The sequence below is a fragment of the Hemicordylus capensis genome, chromosome 10 (assembly GCF_027244095.1).
Source record: "Hemicordylus capensis ecotype Gifberg chromosome 10, rHemCap1.1.pri, whole genome shotgun sequence".
NCBI classification, from domain to species: Eukaryota; Metazoa; Chordata; class Lepidosauria; order Squamata; family Cordylidae; genus Hemicordylus; species Hemicordylus capensis.
In genome coordinates, this window is record NC_069666.1 from 28,361,619 (window position 1) to 28,378,823 (window position 17,205).

Genomic DNA, 17,205 nt, shown 5'->3' on the forward strand with positions numbered 1-17,205 from the left:
TAGAGCTAGTGGAAAGTAATGAAAAGGGAAACACTAATGTTGCAATGACATGCTTTGGATTTAATGTTCCAAGAACTTCTGTTCCAAGGTCATTCTAAGGTTAATGTCCGATTCAGTCTTGAGCAGTAATGTCCCTGCCAGTAAGACTGCAATAGTCTGGTAGCAAGCATGCATGGTCCCCTTTGCTAAGCAGGGTCTGCCCTGGTTTGCATTTGACTGGGAGATTACATGTCTGAGCACCAGAGGTGTAGTTAGGGGAGAGGGGGCCTGTGTTTGCTTCTCTCCCCGGTGGCCCCTTAGAGTGAGGGAGATAATGAAGAAAATGGGGGGGGGGTTAGAGCTGGGGACCCTCGGGAGGCTCAGTTATAGCTACACTATATGCTGAGCACTATAAGATCTTCCCTTCAGGGGACAGGGCTGCTCTGGGAAGAGCACCTGCATACTTGCATGCAGAAGGTCCCAAGTTCCCTCCCTGGCAGCATCTCCAAGATAGGGCTGGGAGAGACTCCTGCTCGCAACCTTGGAGAAGCCGCTGCCAGTCTGTGCAGACAATACTCAGCTAGATGGACCAAGGGTCTGACTCCGTAGAAGGCAGCTTCCTATCTTCCTCGTGAGATATTCTCAACATATTGCATTCCATTTTTCCAAAGCACAAAGAGATGCACAACCAAAAACAACTGCAAATACATTAATAGTTAAAAGCACAGCATAATCAAAAGGAACATAACAGCTGTTTAAATTAAGGGTTCTCAACCATGGATCCCCAGATGTTGTTGGACTACAATTTAATAATAATAATAATAAGAATAAGAATAAGAATAAGAATAAGAAGAAGAAGAAGAAGAAGAAGAATAGATAATAGATAATAATCGCAGCAGCAGCAACTTTGTCCATTTGTTACTGAATAACTTTCTACACTTACCGATCAAGAGATCAGTATTATTTTCTGCCCTGTTGCACTTTGCCTCTGATCCACGTCCCCGTTTTAGCCGGAGGCTGCAGGGACGGCCCCTTCCCCAAGGTCTGTGTTTGGGCAGGGTCACCTCACCTGTGACTCCACGACCACATTCAGCACAATGCATGTCTTTTGAGAAAGTGGGGGTTTCCCAGGATCACAGCCATTTCATAGCGCGTGATGTGCTATTTTCTTAATTGACTTCTGAGAATTGAGAAACTCCAGCAGGGCGGGCCGGTCTTAATGCCGTACAGTTTCCTGCACAAGTAACAGCAGGGCCAGGTACTCCGTTCTAATGTGACTCATCACATGGTGGGAAAGTCATTCAGGGGGAGGACAACTCGCTTCAGCAATGACGCAGGGAATTGCTCTGCACTCAGTTCAACTCCAGAAAAAGAGGGAGCAAAAGAGCAAACATCGAGCATCCCACCCACCGCCACACCAGGCACTTCAACAGAGGGATTCATGAAATTCCCCCTGCAAAAAAAATATTTTTTTAAAAAAAATCCCATACCACCTTGCAAGCTGGTCTTGTGGTAGCAAGCATGAATCGTCCCCTTTGCTTAGCAAGATCCAGCCTGGCTTGTATGTGAATGGGAAACTACACATGAATACTATAAGATGGGGCTGCTGTGGGAAGAGCAGGAGGTTCCAAGTTCCCTCCCTGGTGGCATCTCCAAGAGAGGGCTGAGAGAGATTCCTGCCTGCAAGCTTGGAGAAGCCGCTGCCAGTCTGGGAAGACAATACTAAGCCAGATGGACCAAGGGTCTGACTCAGTATTATGGCAGCTTCCTGTGTTCCTATGTGCAGGAAGATGGGATCTATGTTTCTTCAAATATTGTTTGCCTTTCCACTTCCCCAAATGGTAGGTCATTTTACAGAGTGAGGAGAGCATACAAGAGACTTAGGTGTTGCCTTTCAATAGTGTGGTAAACGACAGTGTGGTGTAGTGGCTAGCGTGCTGGATTAGGACCGGGGTGATCCGGGTTCAAATCCCCACTCAACCATGAAAGTCCCTGGGTGACTCTGGGCCAGTCACTTCTCTCTCAGCCTCACCTACCTCACAGGGTGGTTGTGAGGACAAACATAACCAACAGGATATACCGTGTTTGCTGTTTTGCTCCCTCTTTTTCTGGAGTTGAACTGAGTGCAGAGCAATTACTTGCTGAAGCTAGTTAAGTAGTATGTATATATCCTGCTGGCTGTGTTTGTCCTCACAACAACCCTGTGAGGTAGGTGAGGCTGAGAGAGAAGTGACTGGCCCAGAGTCACCCAGTGAGTTTCACAGAGATTTACTCCCTACATCTCTGTGCATTTACAGCTATATAAGCTGAGCACGAGGAAGCAAGCGCTCGCCCAGAAAGACAGTAAAGATCAAGTCTGCCCTCGAGTTGGTGTCGACTCCTGGCGCCCACAGAGCCCTGTGGTCTTCTTTGGTAGAGTACAGGAAGGGTTGACCATTGCCTCCTCCCACACAGTATGAGATGATGCCTTGCTCATCTGTAAACCAGCTTTGGTTTGTTCTCAAAGCAAACAGAGTTCTCTCAGTTCCTCAGTCAGCTTTTGTCTCCTTCATGTTTCAACCTTCAGACTTTCAGTACTGATACATCCTGTGTTTTGCATCCGGAGAGGGTCTCGAGTTCGACTCCCGGCATCTCCAGGTGAGACTGGTAGAGTCCTATCTGAAACCTTGGAGAAGCCGCTGCCAGTCCATGTAGACCAGGGCTGCTTAACTTCGCCCCCCCCCCCTCCACAGATGTTGACCTACAATCCCCATAATCCCTGGCTACTGGCCACTGTGGCTGGGGATTATGGGAGTTGTAGTTCAAAAACAGCTGGGGGCCACAGTTGAGCAGGCCTGGGGTAGACAGTACTGAGCTACTGACCAGGGGTCTCACCGGGTATAAGGCAGCTCCCTATGTAAACACAATAGCATTCTCATTACCACGTTTTAATAGGTAACCCTGGGGACCCACCTTCAGCTGAACATAAGGGCCATTGTGGCAGAGCATTGAATGGGCATTGCAGGCCGCCAACTGGGGGCCCGAGGCTGAGAATGCCTGCATTAATGGACAAAACCCAGGCTGCACAACTTCAGCCCTCCTGCAGATACTGGACTACAACTCCCATCATCCCTCTTGACTACCGTGGCTGAGGATGATGGGGGTTGTAGTCCAAAAATGGCTGGAGGGCCAAAGTTGCACAGCCCTGGATGAAACAAAGATGTTGAAATTATGTGGCACAACCTTTTGCTGTCACATTAACTGCCTCCTGTCCCTCTGTTGCAGATGTCTTCTTACCCATCTTCACGTAGCCTTCAAAAAGTACTATTATGGCTTGGTGTGTTTTCCGGACTGCTTCGACTAATGAGCTGACAGGGTAGTTGACCAAGCTGACTTTGTTGACTTTATCCATTTGCTTCCCTCCCGGGGATAGATGCATCCCACCATCAGACACTGTTAACACCTGACAAGTCTGGTTAGATAAATGCATGCATGCAAATCACATTCTGCTGTTCCCTGAAATGATCCCTCTGACATTTACAGGATTTATTTATTTTTTTACAGTTTATTTAAATTCTTTATATCCTGCCTCTCTGGGATGCTGCTGCTCAGGGAGGCTCACAAAGACAGATAAAACAGTACAAAATGTAATACAATCCAGTTACAAACGAGACCCATTTAAAATCAGATTTACAAATTAAAAACTTACAGGAACAGACAAAGAATTAAAAAACTAGGGGGGAAATCTGAAGAAAGATGAATTTTTAGAATTTAAGAAACAGTTTGATTTAATGATGAATTAAATTATGGATTATGAATTAAACCACTACTCACCGATGTAAGACCATTTCGATCCTGGAAGGAAAAGGAAAGGGCGATGAACACAGGAGGTATTCCTTTATTAACTTACAGCACATATAGAATGTCATAACAGGCAGAGATGCTCTTGCCCCTGGACTTCGGGGCTGAAGTCCAGGGCTTCTGCACCCCCTGGGGGCTCCCAAATCCTCTTTAGTCTGTCCTGGGTGGTGCGGTTTGTGCCCTCAAGAACCTACATGTTAAAAAATGATGCTTAACTTGCAGTGGGGGGAGCGCGGGTGGGGGCTCCAAAGACAACCAGGCTCCAAAATTACCGAGGTGCACCTCTGAGAACATGGGCTGCAGAGACCCAGTTTGACCTGGCAAGGGAAATTCCAGGCAGGCTCAAGTCCCAGGGTTCTAGTCCTTATGGTAAGGACCTTACCCAGCAGAATTTTCTTATTCTCTCATTAACCAACCCAAGATCAGGGCTGTTGCCTGATAAGGAGAGATAAGTATAGGGAGATATAAAGGAAAAGGAAAGGTTGTGCCGTCGAGTCGGTGTCATCTCCTGGTGACCATAGAGTCCTGTGATTGTCTTTGGTAGAATACAGGAGGGGTTGACCATTGCCATCTCCTGCTCAGTATGAGATGATGATGCCTTTCAGCACCTTCCTATATCGCTGCTGCCCGATATAGGTGTTTCCCATAGTCTGGAAAGCATACCAGCGGGGATCTGAACCGACAGCCTCTTGCTCCCTAGGCAAGTTACTTCCCCACTGCCAGTAGTAAAATCAAAATCACATGAGCAAGATTTTCTTTCTTTAAAAAACAGCCTTAAGGCAGGGGTTCTCAAAGGTGGGTCTCCAGATGGTGTGGGACTCCCACTCCCACCATCCCCATCCACAAAGGCTATCACGGTTGGGGTGGATGATGGAAACTGAAGTCCAATGTCTTCTGGGGACCCACATTTGAGAATGCCTTTATTTATTTTATTTTATTTTATTTATATACCACCCTTCCAAAATGGCTCAGGGTGGTTTACAATTAAAACCTTAAAGCGATAATGCAGACCCTCCAACATTTCACCAATGGAAATAGGGACAGACCTGTGAAAGTGAGAGAGGAGAGCTGGTCTTGTGGTAACAAGCATGAATGGTCCCCTTTGCTAAGCAGGGTCCACCCTGGTTTGCATTTGAATAGGAGACTACATGTGAATACTGTAAGATGTCCCCCTCAGGGGCTCCTCTGGGAAGAGCATCTGCCTCCTTGAATGCCGAAGGTTCCCAGTTCCCTCCCTGGCAGTATCTCCAAGATAGGGCTGAGAGAGACTCCTGCCTACAACCTTGAAGAAGCCGCTGCCAGCTTGTGTAGACAATACTGAGCTAGATGGACCAACGGTCTGACTCAGTATATGGCAGCTTCCTATGTTCCTAATGTGTAGAGACCAGGGCCAAGCAACCTGGGTGGTGTAGGATTCTGATTCCAAGTATGCCACAAATGGAATAGCAGCTGTGGATGATGGGAGCTGTAGTCCAACAGCATCTGGGCACCCAAGTTTGAGAGCCCCTGGTATAGCAAGTATTCAGACCATGATTCCAGATTACCAAAGCAGATGAGTCAAAACTTTTACTAAGTACATGCTTATAACAGGATCAGGAATATAAAACAAGCAAGCAAAATCATCACATTTCATATGCTCACACACACACACGCCTGCAAACAAAACTGGAATTGTAGGTGTGAGTTCTCATCCTGCATCTGGACATGCTTTCTATATGTTTTATTGACACAGCCCTGCCCCCCCACCCACGGCACGCCTTAGTCTTAGGGACTTTTTCTTCTTCCGCCATATGCAGGATTTGGGACTTCATCAGAATTCAGCAGGATGGGTGGGCTGCAGTTTCTGTCCCTGAAGGGTGGGTCTCCGTTGGAGTGGAAAATAAAGGGGAGCCATTAACAGAAACGTTGTCCCCCCGCGCCCCCACTGTGTTTCTGAGGCCTCCACCTCTTTCTCTCTGTGTCATGCTTCTTGCCTTTCCCATCAACTACCTGGCCACAAGACTCTTCACTTCAGACTCTGGAGAGGCCTAAACCAGGCCCTTTGGGCTGGAGCTCACCACGTTCTACATGCTTTTGGGAAAGACAATGACCACGGTGTGAAGGAGGCGCCACCAAGCACTTGCCTGTCTGAGCCCCTGGCTAGAGACGTGCTTAGAATTTGTTTTGCATCCGTTGGCTACTGGCAGTTGTTGTACTACAAAGCAAGGTTGCATCAAAAGAAACACAGATCTGTACTGAGGAAACGTTTTATAAATTATATGTTGAATGTGAGAGAGTGTATTTTAAGTTTCCAAGGAGAATTCTGTGAACATTACATAGAGTTATTTACGATACATAGAGAGGTTTAACATAACCTTCTTTTTGTTATAAGCCAGATATTGTAATGAAAGATACCATCTACCTCAGGCAGTAGGTAAATATGATCAATCAATAAATAATGCTCCAAGAAAACACATCAACAGAAATCAACTACATTTGGAGTGATGGCGGTAAGAGATGCAGATATTATTTGATTGCTATAAATTATATATCCAGTGATGCATTAAAACCGAAACCAATAAGCACTGTAATAAGTATCAAAAATATATGTTCAGATGGCAGATACAATTAATTAATTAATTAATTAATGGGTGCATTTGCCACTTTTTCCACAATGCCCCTGAAGTCTCTTAATTGCAGCATTACAATCCCACCCACCCACCCGCCTCAGATCAATACTTATGTCAGGTGCATTGTGGGTTTAGAAAGGGTTGTGGCCAGCTGGCGGCTTTAGAGAGGAGAGGGAATATTAATGCGACAGGGGCGGAGCCACCATTGGGCGAATGGGTTCAAAGAACCCGGGCCTCCACCCCAAGGGTGCCCTACAGCCCCAGACATGCCCCCCCCCCGTGTCTGCCGTCAGATGCAGGGGGCGTTATTTTGTTCCCAAATGGGGCCCCATGGCCCCATCTGGGACCGAAATTTGCCCGTGCTGCGTTGGGAGAGCTGCTCCTGGCCTCGCTGCCGACACAGCCGATCTCCCTCCCAAACGGGGCCGTGCAGCTTCATTTGGGAGGGAGATTGGCTCGCGCGGCGTTGGCAGCATGGCCGGAACGGCTGCTCCGGCCTTTAAAGGCAGGGAGAGTTGCTCCGGCCTCTGCTGCCCCATGCTGTGTGGGCTGATCTCGCTTCCCAACGGGGCTGTGTGGCCCCCTTGGGGAGGGAGACCACGCCCCTGGGTCTGACATCAGACGTGGGGGCATAGCTAGACGTCAGGCGCGGGGCCAGGGGGCTGCGGCGGCGGCTGAACACGGGCCACCACCAGCCTCCCTCCGCTCCTGGAATACGACAAATATGTATATACTCCTTTTCAACAAAAATTCCCAAAGCGGTTTACATAGATATAAACAAACAAACAAATAAAATGGCTCCCTGTCCCCAAAGGGCTCACAATCTTAAGAACAAACAAACCAAAATGACCGACCCCATCAACAGCCACTGGAGGATTGCTGTGGTGTGGGGGTGGATAAGGCCAGTTGCTGAAGAGAATCACCACTTGAAAAAGGTGCCTCTCTCTGCTCACTTAGCCGGAGAAAGAGGCGGTGCTGCTGCTACTGCTGCTGCTGAGATTAGCCTCCCACATGCCACAGGGTGGGGGGCTCCTTGGTGAGGGCCCCATCAAACCAGCAGGGTCATCTGAAACACAGTCCTCTAATTCTAAACTTGAAAAAAATTGGGAAGACTAGCTGCAGAACACAGACCAAGTGCAAACCCAATAATGACAGGTGGCCAAAAGAAAAATGTCTCCTTACCTCTGATGTGAAAATGTATTGTGTTATACTATACAGAAATATAAGCCACAAGAATGAAAACAAGACACCGAGGTGTAGCATGGCCGATTAAATTTTTAAAAAACAGGAACCAGGTATTTCTGCCAGTTTTTCCATGAGTGCCTACCTAACGCAAATGTGGTTCTGGGGACGTTCTGAACAAAGGCAGCTGATCCAACTTCATGGAATGTCGTTACCCAATTGCTGTACATGAGTTTATGGCTTCATTTTTGCCAGAAAGTGTTGCCTGGATTGAGTCTGGGATTTGACAAATGTGTGTTCATATTGCATGGGCGATTCACCTGGTGGGGGTGTGTGTGTGTCTGAAATGAGGGCTTGGCGATGTATGGGTGGGAGAGCGAGCAGATTCATGTAGAGAGAGTATGGATTTGGAAACGGAAAGAGCAGACTCCTTGTGAGGTGAGCTGGCTGAGAGCTCCTTGGAGGTTAGGAACATAAGAACGGCCCTGCTGGATCTGGTCCACGGAGGCCTCTCTAGGCCAGCACCGTGTTTCCCACAGGGGCCCACCAGATGCTGCTGAGGAGCCCACAGGCAAGAGGCGAGGGCATGATTCCCTCTCTCCTGCGGTTGCTCCCCCGCAACTGGGATTTGGAGGCATCCTACAGCCCCCAATGAGGCCCCACTTAAAGCCATCCGAGCTGGTTCTGGGTCTCTCTCTGGGGGGCTAGAGAGGTGGGATGGATAGCAGAGAGGCTGCCGCCTTCAAGTGCCAGCTCTTTGCCTTTGGGAGACAAATGGACCAGCAGAGGAAAATAGATGAAGCCCTTTCTGGACATGGGGGAGCGCCACCGAGCAGCAGGCTGCGACTACTGAGCACATCCAGACCAAGCCTCAAACTCAAAGGGTGAAAAGGAGAGCATTGTATTGGCACACACTGCACACTTGTACAACGCTTTCCTTGCCCCTTTGTAAATAAAGCAAGCGTTGCCAGGACTGCAGCAGCCTCTCCTGCTCGCTCTCATCCAACGGAAACTAGTCCTTGGAACTCCTTGCCACTCTGGGGTTTGAGGAGCTGATTGCAATGGTCACTAATATTATGCAAGCACAGGGATTCCCAGCCTTGGGTCCCCAGCGGTTGTTGGACTACAGCTCCCATCATCAGCGGGGATGTGCAGGAACGGAGCGCAATGTCTTGGCTTCTCTGGCTGTCAGGGTGGGGGCATGGCCATGGGGGCTGTCAAGGAGAGGGCCTTCTGCACTTCTGAACGGGCAAGGACACCATGCCCCCAGCCACGATGGCCTTTGGGTCCAACAATGATGGCTGGAGACCCCAGGATGGGAGCCCTTCTGCTAACCACTACGATGCTCTCCCGGTTCTCCTGCACCTGCCATTCCCCACGTCCAGAAAAGGAAATGGCTTCATGGGTATCCCTCGGAGGCTCCTTTCCCCCTCCACAGCAGCAGGGGCCCTGAAATCCAAGCGCCCTCTTTACACAAGAGCAAGCGCCTTCAGGCCTGCCAGCCAGTGGCGAATGGCCCTCGTCTCCTTTCCACTGCCCTGAAGAAAGCAGGCATCCTTGGGGATGGATGTCATCAGGAGACGACTCCCTAGCCCCATCCCAAGGAGCCGAGTCCTGCTTCCCTCTGCCTGAGTGCTGCCAGAAAGGGATCTGGGGGCAGAGGGGGGTGTTGGTGGCCACCTCGAATAACACCTGGCAACGAGTCGGTCAAGCCTACATGTGTGGATCTCTGTGCAGGAAGAAAGCCTGAAATAGCAGGGTGGTTTGTTTGGTTTGCAAAGTCCTCCTTTGGGGAGCTCTCGCCACAAACAGCTTGTGTGGGAAGAAGAAGCCGCAGGCAGCCTCTCAGCTCCCCCACAGAGCCCCCAGAACAAGCCGGGGTCTGTCGGTCGCTTCCCACTGCTGTCCTTCCTCTCTTGTGTCCCTTCATCGCGGCCTTGGAGGGTTTGGGAGGGGCGAGAAGGAAAAGTCCCTTGAAGGCAACCGAGACAGGCACGGCCTCCTGGATCTATACCTTTGTTGTTCAGATGCCAGCCCTCCCCTGCAGTTGTGTGTGTGTGTGTGTTTTAGTGCTCCCGGGGATCTCAAGTGAGTGTAACTGGGCTGGGGGCGGCAGCAGAGAAGAGAGAGGGTGGACTCTGCAGTTAGAGGTGCTCCTGGGTAGTTTGGGAGCCTGGACCTAAAGGCCTTTGGAGCGCCCGCCACCCCCCACCCTGTAACACACACAGTATTTTTAACACATGGGTTCTTGAGGGCACAAACAGCAACTGAACTCACAAAAATGACTATAAAACAGGGACATAGTCATGCAACTATGCATTAGCAGAAACATAGGAACCTAGGAAGCTGCCATCTACTGAGTCAGACCCTTGGTCCATCTAGCTCAGGATTGTCTTCACAGACTGGCAGCGGCTTCTCCCAGGCTGCAGGCAGGAATCTCTCTCAGCCCGATCTTGGAGATGCTGCTGCCAGGGAGGGAACTGGGAACCTAGATGCTCTTCCCAGAGTGGCTCCATCCTCTAAGGGGGGAATCTCTTGCCGTGCTCATACAAGTCTCCCATTCAGATGCAACCAGGGCGGACCCTGCTTGGCTAAGGGGACAAGTCCTGCCCCTGTCCCTGAAGTGCCCCTCCCCCACCTGAGACCCCGAAAGTCTCCAGCGTGCTATATGGGGGGTGGGGGTGGGGGTGGCCCACCACCTGTGACTCTCCAGCTGCTGTTGGACTACAATGCCCATCACCCCCAGCTGTAATGGATTTCAGCAGGCGGGTTGGGAGTTGTAGCCGCGCAGCATGCGCGGGAGGAAAGCCGTTCGGTGTCCTGGCTGCGGCGCGCGAGGCAGACGCGCTCCGAGGAGCCCCGAAGAGGGCGGCAGCCCCGGCCTTACCTTGCTGCGGCTGCGGCTGCAGAGGGGCGGCTTGCGCGCGGTGGCTCAGCCACAGGAGGCAGCCGAGGGTCCGGAGGAGGAGGGGGAGGAGGAGGAGCGCGGCCGCCTGGCGGGACCCCGCGGCGGCTGCCATCCCCGGGGGAGCGCGGGTGCTGCGGCTCTGGCTCTGGCCCTGGCTCTGCCCTCGCCCGCCGCACCGGCTCGCCCTCCTCGCTCGTCCCGCTGCTGCCCGCGCTGGGCTCCTCCCGCGACCCGGCTGAGGCTCCCGACCAGCAGCCGCAGCGGCAAGTGAGGGCAGCCCCGCGGCGGCCGGCTCACCTCGCCTCGGGGAAGCGGGACGGCCCTCCCCGCTGCCCTCCCCCTTCGGGGCCTGCATCTCCCTGGGGCGGGGCGGGGCGGGGCGCGGCGGGGGGAGAATCCCATGCCCTCCCCCTCTCCCAGCTCTTCTTGCCAGCTGGGCCGCAATGCCCGTCTGTGGCCGCGGTGGCAGGGGATGAGGGGAGTTGTAGTCCTCGTGGTGCAAGCAGCTCTGAGAAGGAGCCAGCCGCGTCAAGGTGCAGGCGGGCAAGTGGGGAGAAGAAGACCCTGCTGCCTGCCCGGGGGTGTCGTCGCCAATGGCGACTCGCCATCACTGAGCGCAGCAGGGGTGCAAAGAACCCCCCCCCGCTCCACCCCTCCCTATTTCCCCCATCATCTCCCTCACTCCCAGGGGCGGACACAGCCCCCTCGCCCCTAGCTGCGCCCCTGCAAACCTGCCCGTGCAGTGGCGGGGGGGGGCTCCCAGTTAATGTCGATGGGGGACTTGGAAGAGCGGGGCGCGGGGAGGACCCCCCCCCCGCTTGCCCCGCCGGCGCCAGCCTCAGCTCCCCGGGGAGGGTGAGAGCAGCTCCGAGCTTGCAGCCTGGCGCTCTTCTGCGCGCAGGGAAGGCTCCGCGGGCCGGAGGACTCGCCCCAATCCTGGCCTTCGAAGAGGGACGAGACGTGGGGGACGGACCCCCGTGGCCCTCCCCGCTCCGGCTGGGCGCAAGGAAGAAGGGAGGAGGGGGAGCAGCAGGGGCGCTTTCTGAACTTCTTTCTTCCCAGGGCACTGGGGGGGGGGAGGAGGAAGCCTAAGCCCCCATGCCCCCCACCCAGTCCAGTGTGGATTCATGGTCTTTGGCCACCACGCTGGCGGGGGAGAATGGGAGTTGTAGTCCCACAACATCTGGGGACCCAAGTTGGAACCCCTGTGACATATTATGCATCTAGTTGCCAATGGAGAAGATGAAATATGGCTATAGACTGCTAGGTCAGGAGTTACCCAGCTGGGGGCCCCCTCCCCAGATGTTGCTGGACTACAACTCCCATCTTCCCCCGCCACTCTGGCTGAAGGCTTCCAGGCAAGATTGTCTGGACAATCTGGTGTGTGTGTGTGGGGGGAGCCCCTTGAGTCCTGTGGATCATCGGTTTCCCTGTCCTTAAGCGCTGCTCTCGCAGCACTCTGGCATCGGTCCACTCAGGTCCAGCTCACTCTTTCCTTGTGGCTTGCCGTAATTTGAGTTGATCATAGGTTGTAAGTTTGTTAATTGTAAAGTTGTTCATGTGATTGTGCTTAATCAGACCTCTGTCTTGGTCTCTGACTTTTTCACCCCTGCCTCCTTTCCGTGCTTTCTACTCTGCCTGATTTTCAAGCAGAAAGCTTGAACAGGGGTTGTAATTGAACTTACTCATCTTTGTGTTTATTTTATTTTAAAATTTATATAACAGGTTTCTCAGTTCTGATTGGTTCCCAGCATCCTCCTGACTGCCCCCCCTCCGGTATTTCAGAGCTACCAGTAGCTTTACCTGCTTAAAGTTTAAATTGCACACAGAGACTGTATTGGCCCACAAAAGAGCAGGGCCTTTTCACCTGTGGCCCCTGAACTCTGGAATGCTTTCCCAGAGAGGCTCCCCTGGCGATTGTCTTGTGGGAGACAACTCAAGATCTTGCCTTTTATTTATTTATTTATTTATTTATTTTTACACTTATATCCCTCTCTTCCTCCGAGGAGCTCAGAGCAATGTACATGGTTATTTTTATCCTCACAACAACCCTGTGAGGTAGGTTAGGCTGAGAGAGACATGAGTGGCCCAGAGTCACCCAGTGAGTTTCATGGTTGAATGAGGATTTGAACTCAGGCCTTCCCAGTCCTAGTTCAACACTCTAACCACTACATTATGCTGGCATTGTGCTTTAGTTGGTGCATCATGTCCTTTCTACTTGGCAGTATATAGTCTGTAGTTGGTTTGCATTTTCGGGCCCATTCACACGTTATGTTCAACACACATACAATGAGTGTTCAGTGTACACAGGTACAGGTCTGTATGCAGGTACAGTCATTCACATGTTATGCTGAATGCAGGTACAGAAGTACACTTCCTAGCTGTACCCTGCAAATTGAAAGGCCTGCATCCAGCTCACTTTTAAAATGATTACAGGTACAGTCATTCAGACAAACACATGTATGACATCTGTACACTCGTGTAGCATCATGTCTGACTCGGGCTATAGTCTTACTTGTACTGCTGCTGGTGCAGTTGCTGGTTGTTTTTGGTGCATCATGAGAGGGTTGCTTTCTAAATTATACACCACTTTGGAAACCAAGGCGAAAAAGTGGTATAAAATTGTTGTAAGATGGATAAAATTGTTGTAAGATGGCCTTTGGCCTTGTGGCAGAGGATGCTGGGAGTTGTAGTCCAACATCTGGGGACCCAAGGTGAGCTGGTCTTATGGTAGCATGCATGAATTGGCCCATTTGCTAAGCAGGGTCTGCCTTGGTTGGCATTTGGATGGGAGGCTACATGTGAATGCTGAGATATTCCCCTTAGGGGATGGGGCCATAGCTCAGTGGGAGAGCATCTGCAGACTTGCATGCAGAAGGTTCCAAGTTCCCTTCCTGGCAGCATCTCCAAGAGAGGGCTGAGAGAGACTCCTGCCGGCAACCTTGGAGAAGCCGCTGCCAGTCTGGGTAGACAATACTGAGCTAGATGGACCAAGGGTCTGACTCAGTATATGACAGCTTCCTATGTTCCTACCTTCTGCAGGCAAGCAGGGAAGTGCTCTTCCCAGAGCAACCCCATTATCCCCTGAGGGGAATAGGTAGCAGTGCTCACACACGTGGCCTCCTATCCAAATGCAAACCAGGGCAGACCCTGCTTAGCAAAGGGGACAAGTCCTGCTTGCTCCCACCAGACCAGCTCTCCTGAAGCTGGGGGTGCTGGGAGGTGTTGCCCCACAACAACTGGGGGGAGCCTCAGGTTGGCCACCTGGAGGGATCTCAAAGCTGAGCCCAGAGGAGGCTCTGCCTGGCTTTTCTGAAGCATCCAGATTCAGAAAATGTGGCAGAAGAAGGACCGTCCCTGCAGCCGGGCTCCCAAGCAGAGACCAAGATTCCCATGCAGTCAGATTCCCAGGCAATCCTCCCAGGGAAGAGTCCCACGGAATCAGCTGCCTGTTGCCTATTTGTCGAGCTGGGATGGGTTTTCTGCCACCTTCCTGGAACTACAGTTTGTTTATAGAAACCAAGCACTTGTCCTGTCACGAGGAGGGTAGCCAGCTCCCACGTTTCATACTGAAATTGTGGTATGTCAGGGTTAGGGTAGCGAGCATGACCTGTCCCCCTAGCTAAGCAGGGTCCGCCCTGGTTGCATATGAATGGGAGACTTGATGTGTGAGCACTGGAAGAGATCCCCCCTCAGGGGATGGAACCGCTCTGGGAAGAGCTGAAGGTTCCCAGTTCCCTCCCTGGCAGCATCTCCAAGATAGGGCTGAGAGAGACTCCTGCCTGCAGCCTTGGAGAAGCCACTGCCAGTCTGTGTAGGCAATACTGAGCTAGGTGGACCAGTGGTCTGACTCAGTATGTGGCAGCTTCCTCTGTTCCTTGGCTCTCCTGGTTCTGCAACATTCCTTCTGCACAGCAGGCATCTGGATTTGGACACTGTCAGCAGAACGCCACCCCCACCCCAGGCAAGTTGGCTCAGGTGCCATCATCACCACTCCTCTGCACCTCCCAGGGACATTGTCAGGGGGTGGCCCATGGGGCACGGGGCCCCAGTGGATTGCTCAGAGCCCTGGATCTTGTCAGCCCCCTCCCTGACCTCTTCCAGAAAGGAAGCCCAGCCATGGTGGAGGCACGTACACTCAGCTGTGGGCGGGAGGGAGAGCTCCATCTAGTCTGGCAACAACAGAACCCTGTGGTTGTCTTTGGTAGGATACAGGAAGGGTTTTCCATTGCCTCCTCCCACGCAGTATGAGATGCTGCCTTCCAGCATCTTCCTGTATCACTGCTGCCCAATATAGGTCTTTTGGAAATATACCAGCAGGGATTTGAACCAGCAACCTCTGGCTCACTAGTCAAGTTATTTCCCCATGCCTGCATTATAATAGTAGAGACTCTAGAAGCATAATTCTTGGGGGTAGGTGGGTAGGACTCATGATCAAAGCGGGGCTGTGGGCCAGGGCCCCAGATCTTTTAAGTACCCAACCAATGCCACTGAGACCACCCCTTCTCCCTGCTAATTGGGCCAAGTGGTGACTCTCTTTATTGAACTGGGAGAGCAACTGGCCCTCTCCATCCCTGGCACAGCACCCCTCCAGTGGCTGCTGCTGGGGTCTACCTTGTGTTTCTTTTTTAGACTGTGAGCCCTTTGGGGACAGGGAGCCGTTTCATTTATTCATTTATGTCTATGTAGACGGTTTTGGGGACTTGGGTTGAAAAGTGGGATATGAATATCCGTCATATTTGTATTCATGTTCCCCTGAGTCAGGCTGCTGGTCCCCGCTATCCGACTGTTGCTGCTAGACTGGTCCACTTCGGACTGCCCCCCCCGCCCCCGCCTTCCCCGTCAAACAATCCACTCAGTGGCTTTAATGGGCATAAGCCTTTCATGCAAAGGTCGCCGGGCTGCAATCCTCCCCTGCCTCATTTTGAGTGTGCGTTAGCCCAGGATGCTTCTCATGACGGGGTTTCTATGCTGTGCAAACCATCACATCTGCAGATGCTGCCACTTCAGAATGGGATGGCCAACGGAAGGAGATGATAAAAGTCTCTAAAACGACGAGCACTTTGAGAAAGGTGAGTGTAGAGAGCTCCACGTGGCAGGAGTTCCCAGCCTTGTTGGGCACCCAAGGAAGTCCCTGGTCTTTGGCTGTTGGGGTGGTGGTGGGGTGATGGGAGTTGTAGTCCAACAGCCTCTCAAGACCCAAGGCTGAGCATCTCAGCCTTGAGAGGCCCTACTCTGGACAGTGCTGTTCAAAGAAAGGGTGGGCAAGGCCAGCCCCCCTCCCCGCCCAATATACAGCTCGCAGGGCAGCCACCCGGCATCGTCCCCCTGCCCGTCCCCCCTTTTCCTTGGATTGTGTGCAGAAGCGCCCAGCAGTTCCTTGCAGCTGAATGTCTGACCCGCAAGGTGAGCTTTATATGGAAAGCAAATCATAGGATACGCTGCTGAAATCACTATATTTGCTTTGTCTGTATCTGCTGGGAAGGCTGGTTGTCGAGTTAAAAAGGGAGCAAGTGAGGTAAGATGGGAGAGGCCCTCCCGAGGCGGCTGCCGCTCACCCGCTGTGCTTTGCTGCCCCTTGTCCTGAAGCGGGACCCCTCCCTCAGCAGCGCCCCCGTTTCGAGAGTCCTTTGTGTCTGCCTGGCTGTGGCGATGTGTTCTGCCCTCGCAGTGTCACCGGCAGTGCTCTGGCACAACCTTTGGGAGGAGAGCTGAGCTGGTCTTGTGGTAGCCAGCATGAACGGGCCCCTTTGCTAAGTGGGGTCTGCCCTGGCTTGCATTTGAAGGGGGGAACCACATGTGTGAGGACTCTAGGATATCCCCCTCAGGGGATGGGGCTGCTCTGGGAAGCTTGCCTGCAGAAGGTTCCATGTTCCCTCCTTGGCAGCATCTCCAAGATCGGGCTGAGAATAGACCCCTGCCTGCAAGCTTGGAGAAGCCGCTGCCAGTCTGTGTAGACAGCACTCAGCTAGATGGACCAAGGGTCTGACTCAGTCGAAGGCAGCTTCCTATGCTCTTACGTTCACGTGATACAGGGATTCTGGAGTGCACCTTGCAGACTGCATGCTGGCCCTGTCCATGGCCCCCAGGCTTAAAAAGCACCCTCCAACACGTGTGTATGGATGGGGCTTGAAGCCATGCCATCGGGGCGACCTCCTGCTCCGTGCAGGAGAGGCAGAGACAGAGCTAGCACTGGGGATGCAGGCCTTCACTTCCAACCATGCAACCCACCAGCTTCGGCTTGCTCTTGTAGTTGTCCTTTTTGATGCTTCCAGGCAAGGAGGGCATTCTGTGTTCGCTGTTAGCCGGTGGTACATGAATTTCTAAGCAATGTTAAGGACACAGCCTAGAGAAGCTTAGTTGGGCCAAAGTCCCATTAACATGAAGGGGCCATTGGAGTCTTGCAGATGCCAGTGGGATTTAGGTGGCCCATTTCGGGAAATGACTTGCCTAGCAAGCCAGAGGTTGCCGGTTTGAATCCCCTCTGGTATGTTTCCTAGACTATGGGAAACACCCATATTGGACAGCAGCGATATAGGAAGGTGCTGAAAGGCATCATCTCACATTGCGCTGGAGGAGGCAATGGTCAACCCCTCTTGGATTCTACCAAACACAACTGCAGGGCTCTGTGGGTGCCAGGAGTCGACACTGACTCAATGGCACACTTCACTTTACCTTTATCTCCCT

The 17,205-nt window shown here is 52.3% G+C and overlaps 2 protein-coding genes across 4 annotated transcripts in view; one reads left to right on the plus strand and one right to left on the minus strand.

Annotated features, from left to right (window-relative positions):
• Positions 1-11,039, minus strand: part of CA12 (carbonic anhydrase 12) — a 33,915-nt gene extending 22,876 nt beyond the window's left edge. For all 3 annotated transcript variants that reach the window (XM_053272837.1, XM_053272840.1, XM_053272839.1), the window contains exons 1-2: positions 10,498-11,039; positions 3,793-3,813 (exon numbers count right to left, since the gene is read on the minus strand). In XM_053272837.1, the coding sequence (XP_053128812.1) occupies positions 3,793-3,813; positions 10,498-10,873 (397 nt within the window). In that variant the 5' untranslated portion in view covers positions 10,874-11,039. The remainder of the gene's footprint in view (positions 1-3,792; positions 3,814-10,497) is intronic.
• The window catches only part of USP3 (ubiquitin specific peptidase 3), a 92,514-nt gene that overhangs the window by 32,061 nt on the left and 43,248 nt on the right, over positions 1-17,205 (plus strand). The gene's annotated exons all lie outside the window — the stretch shown is intronic.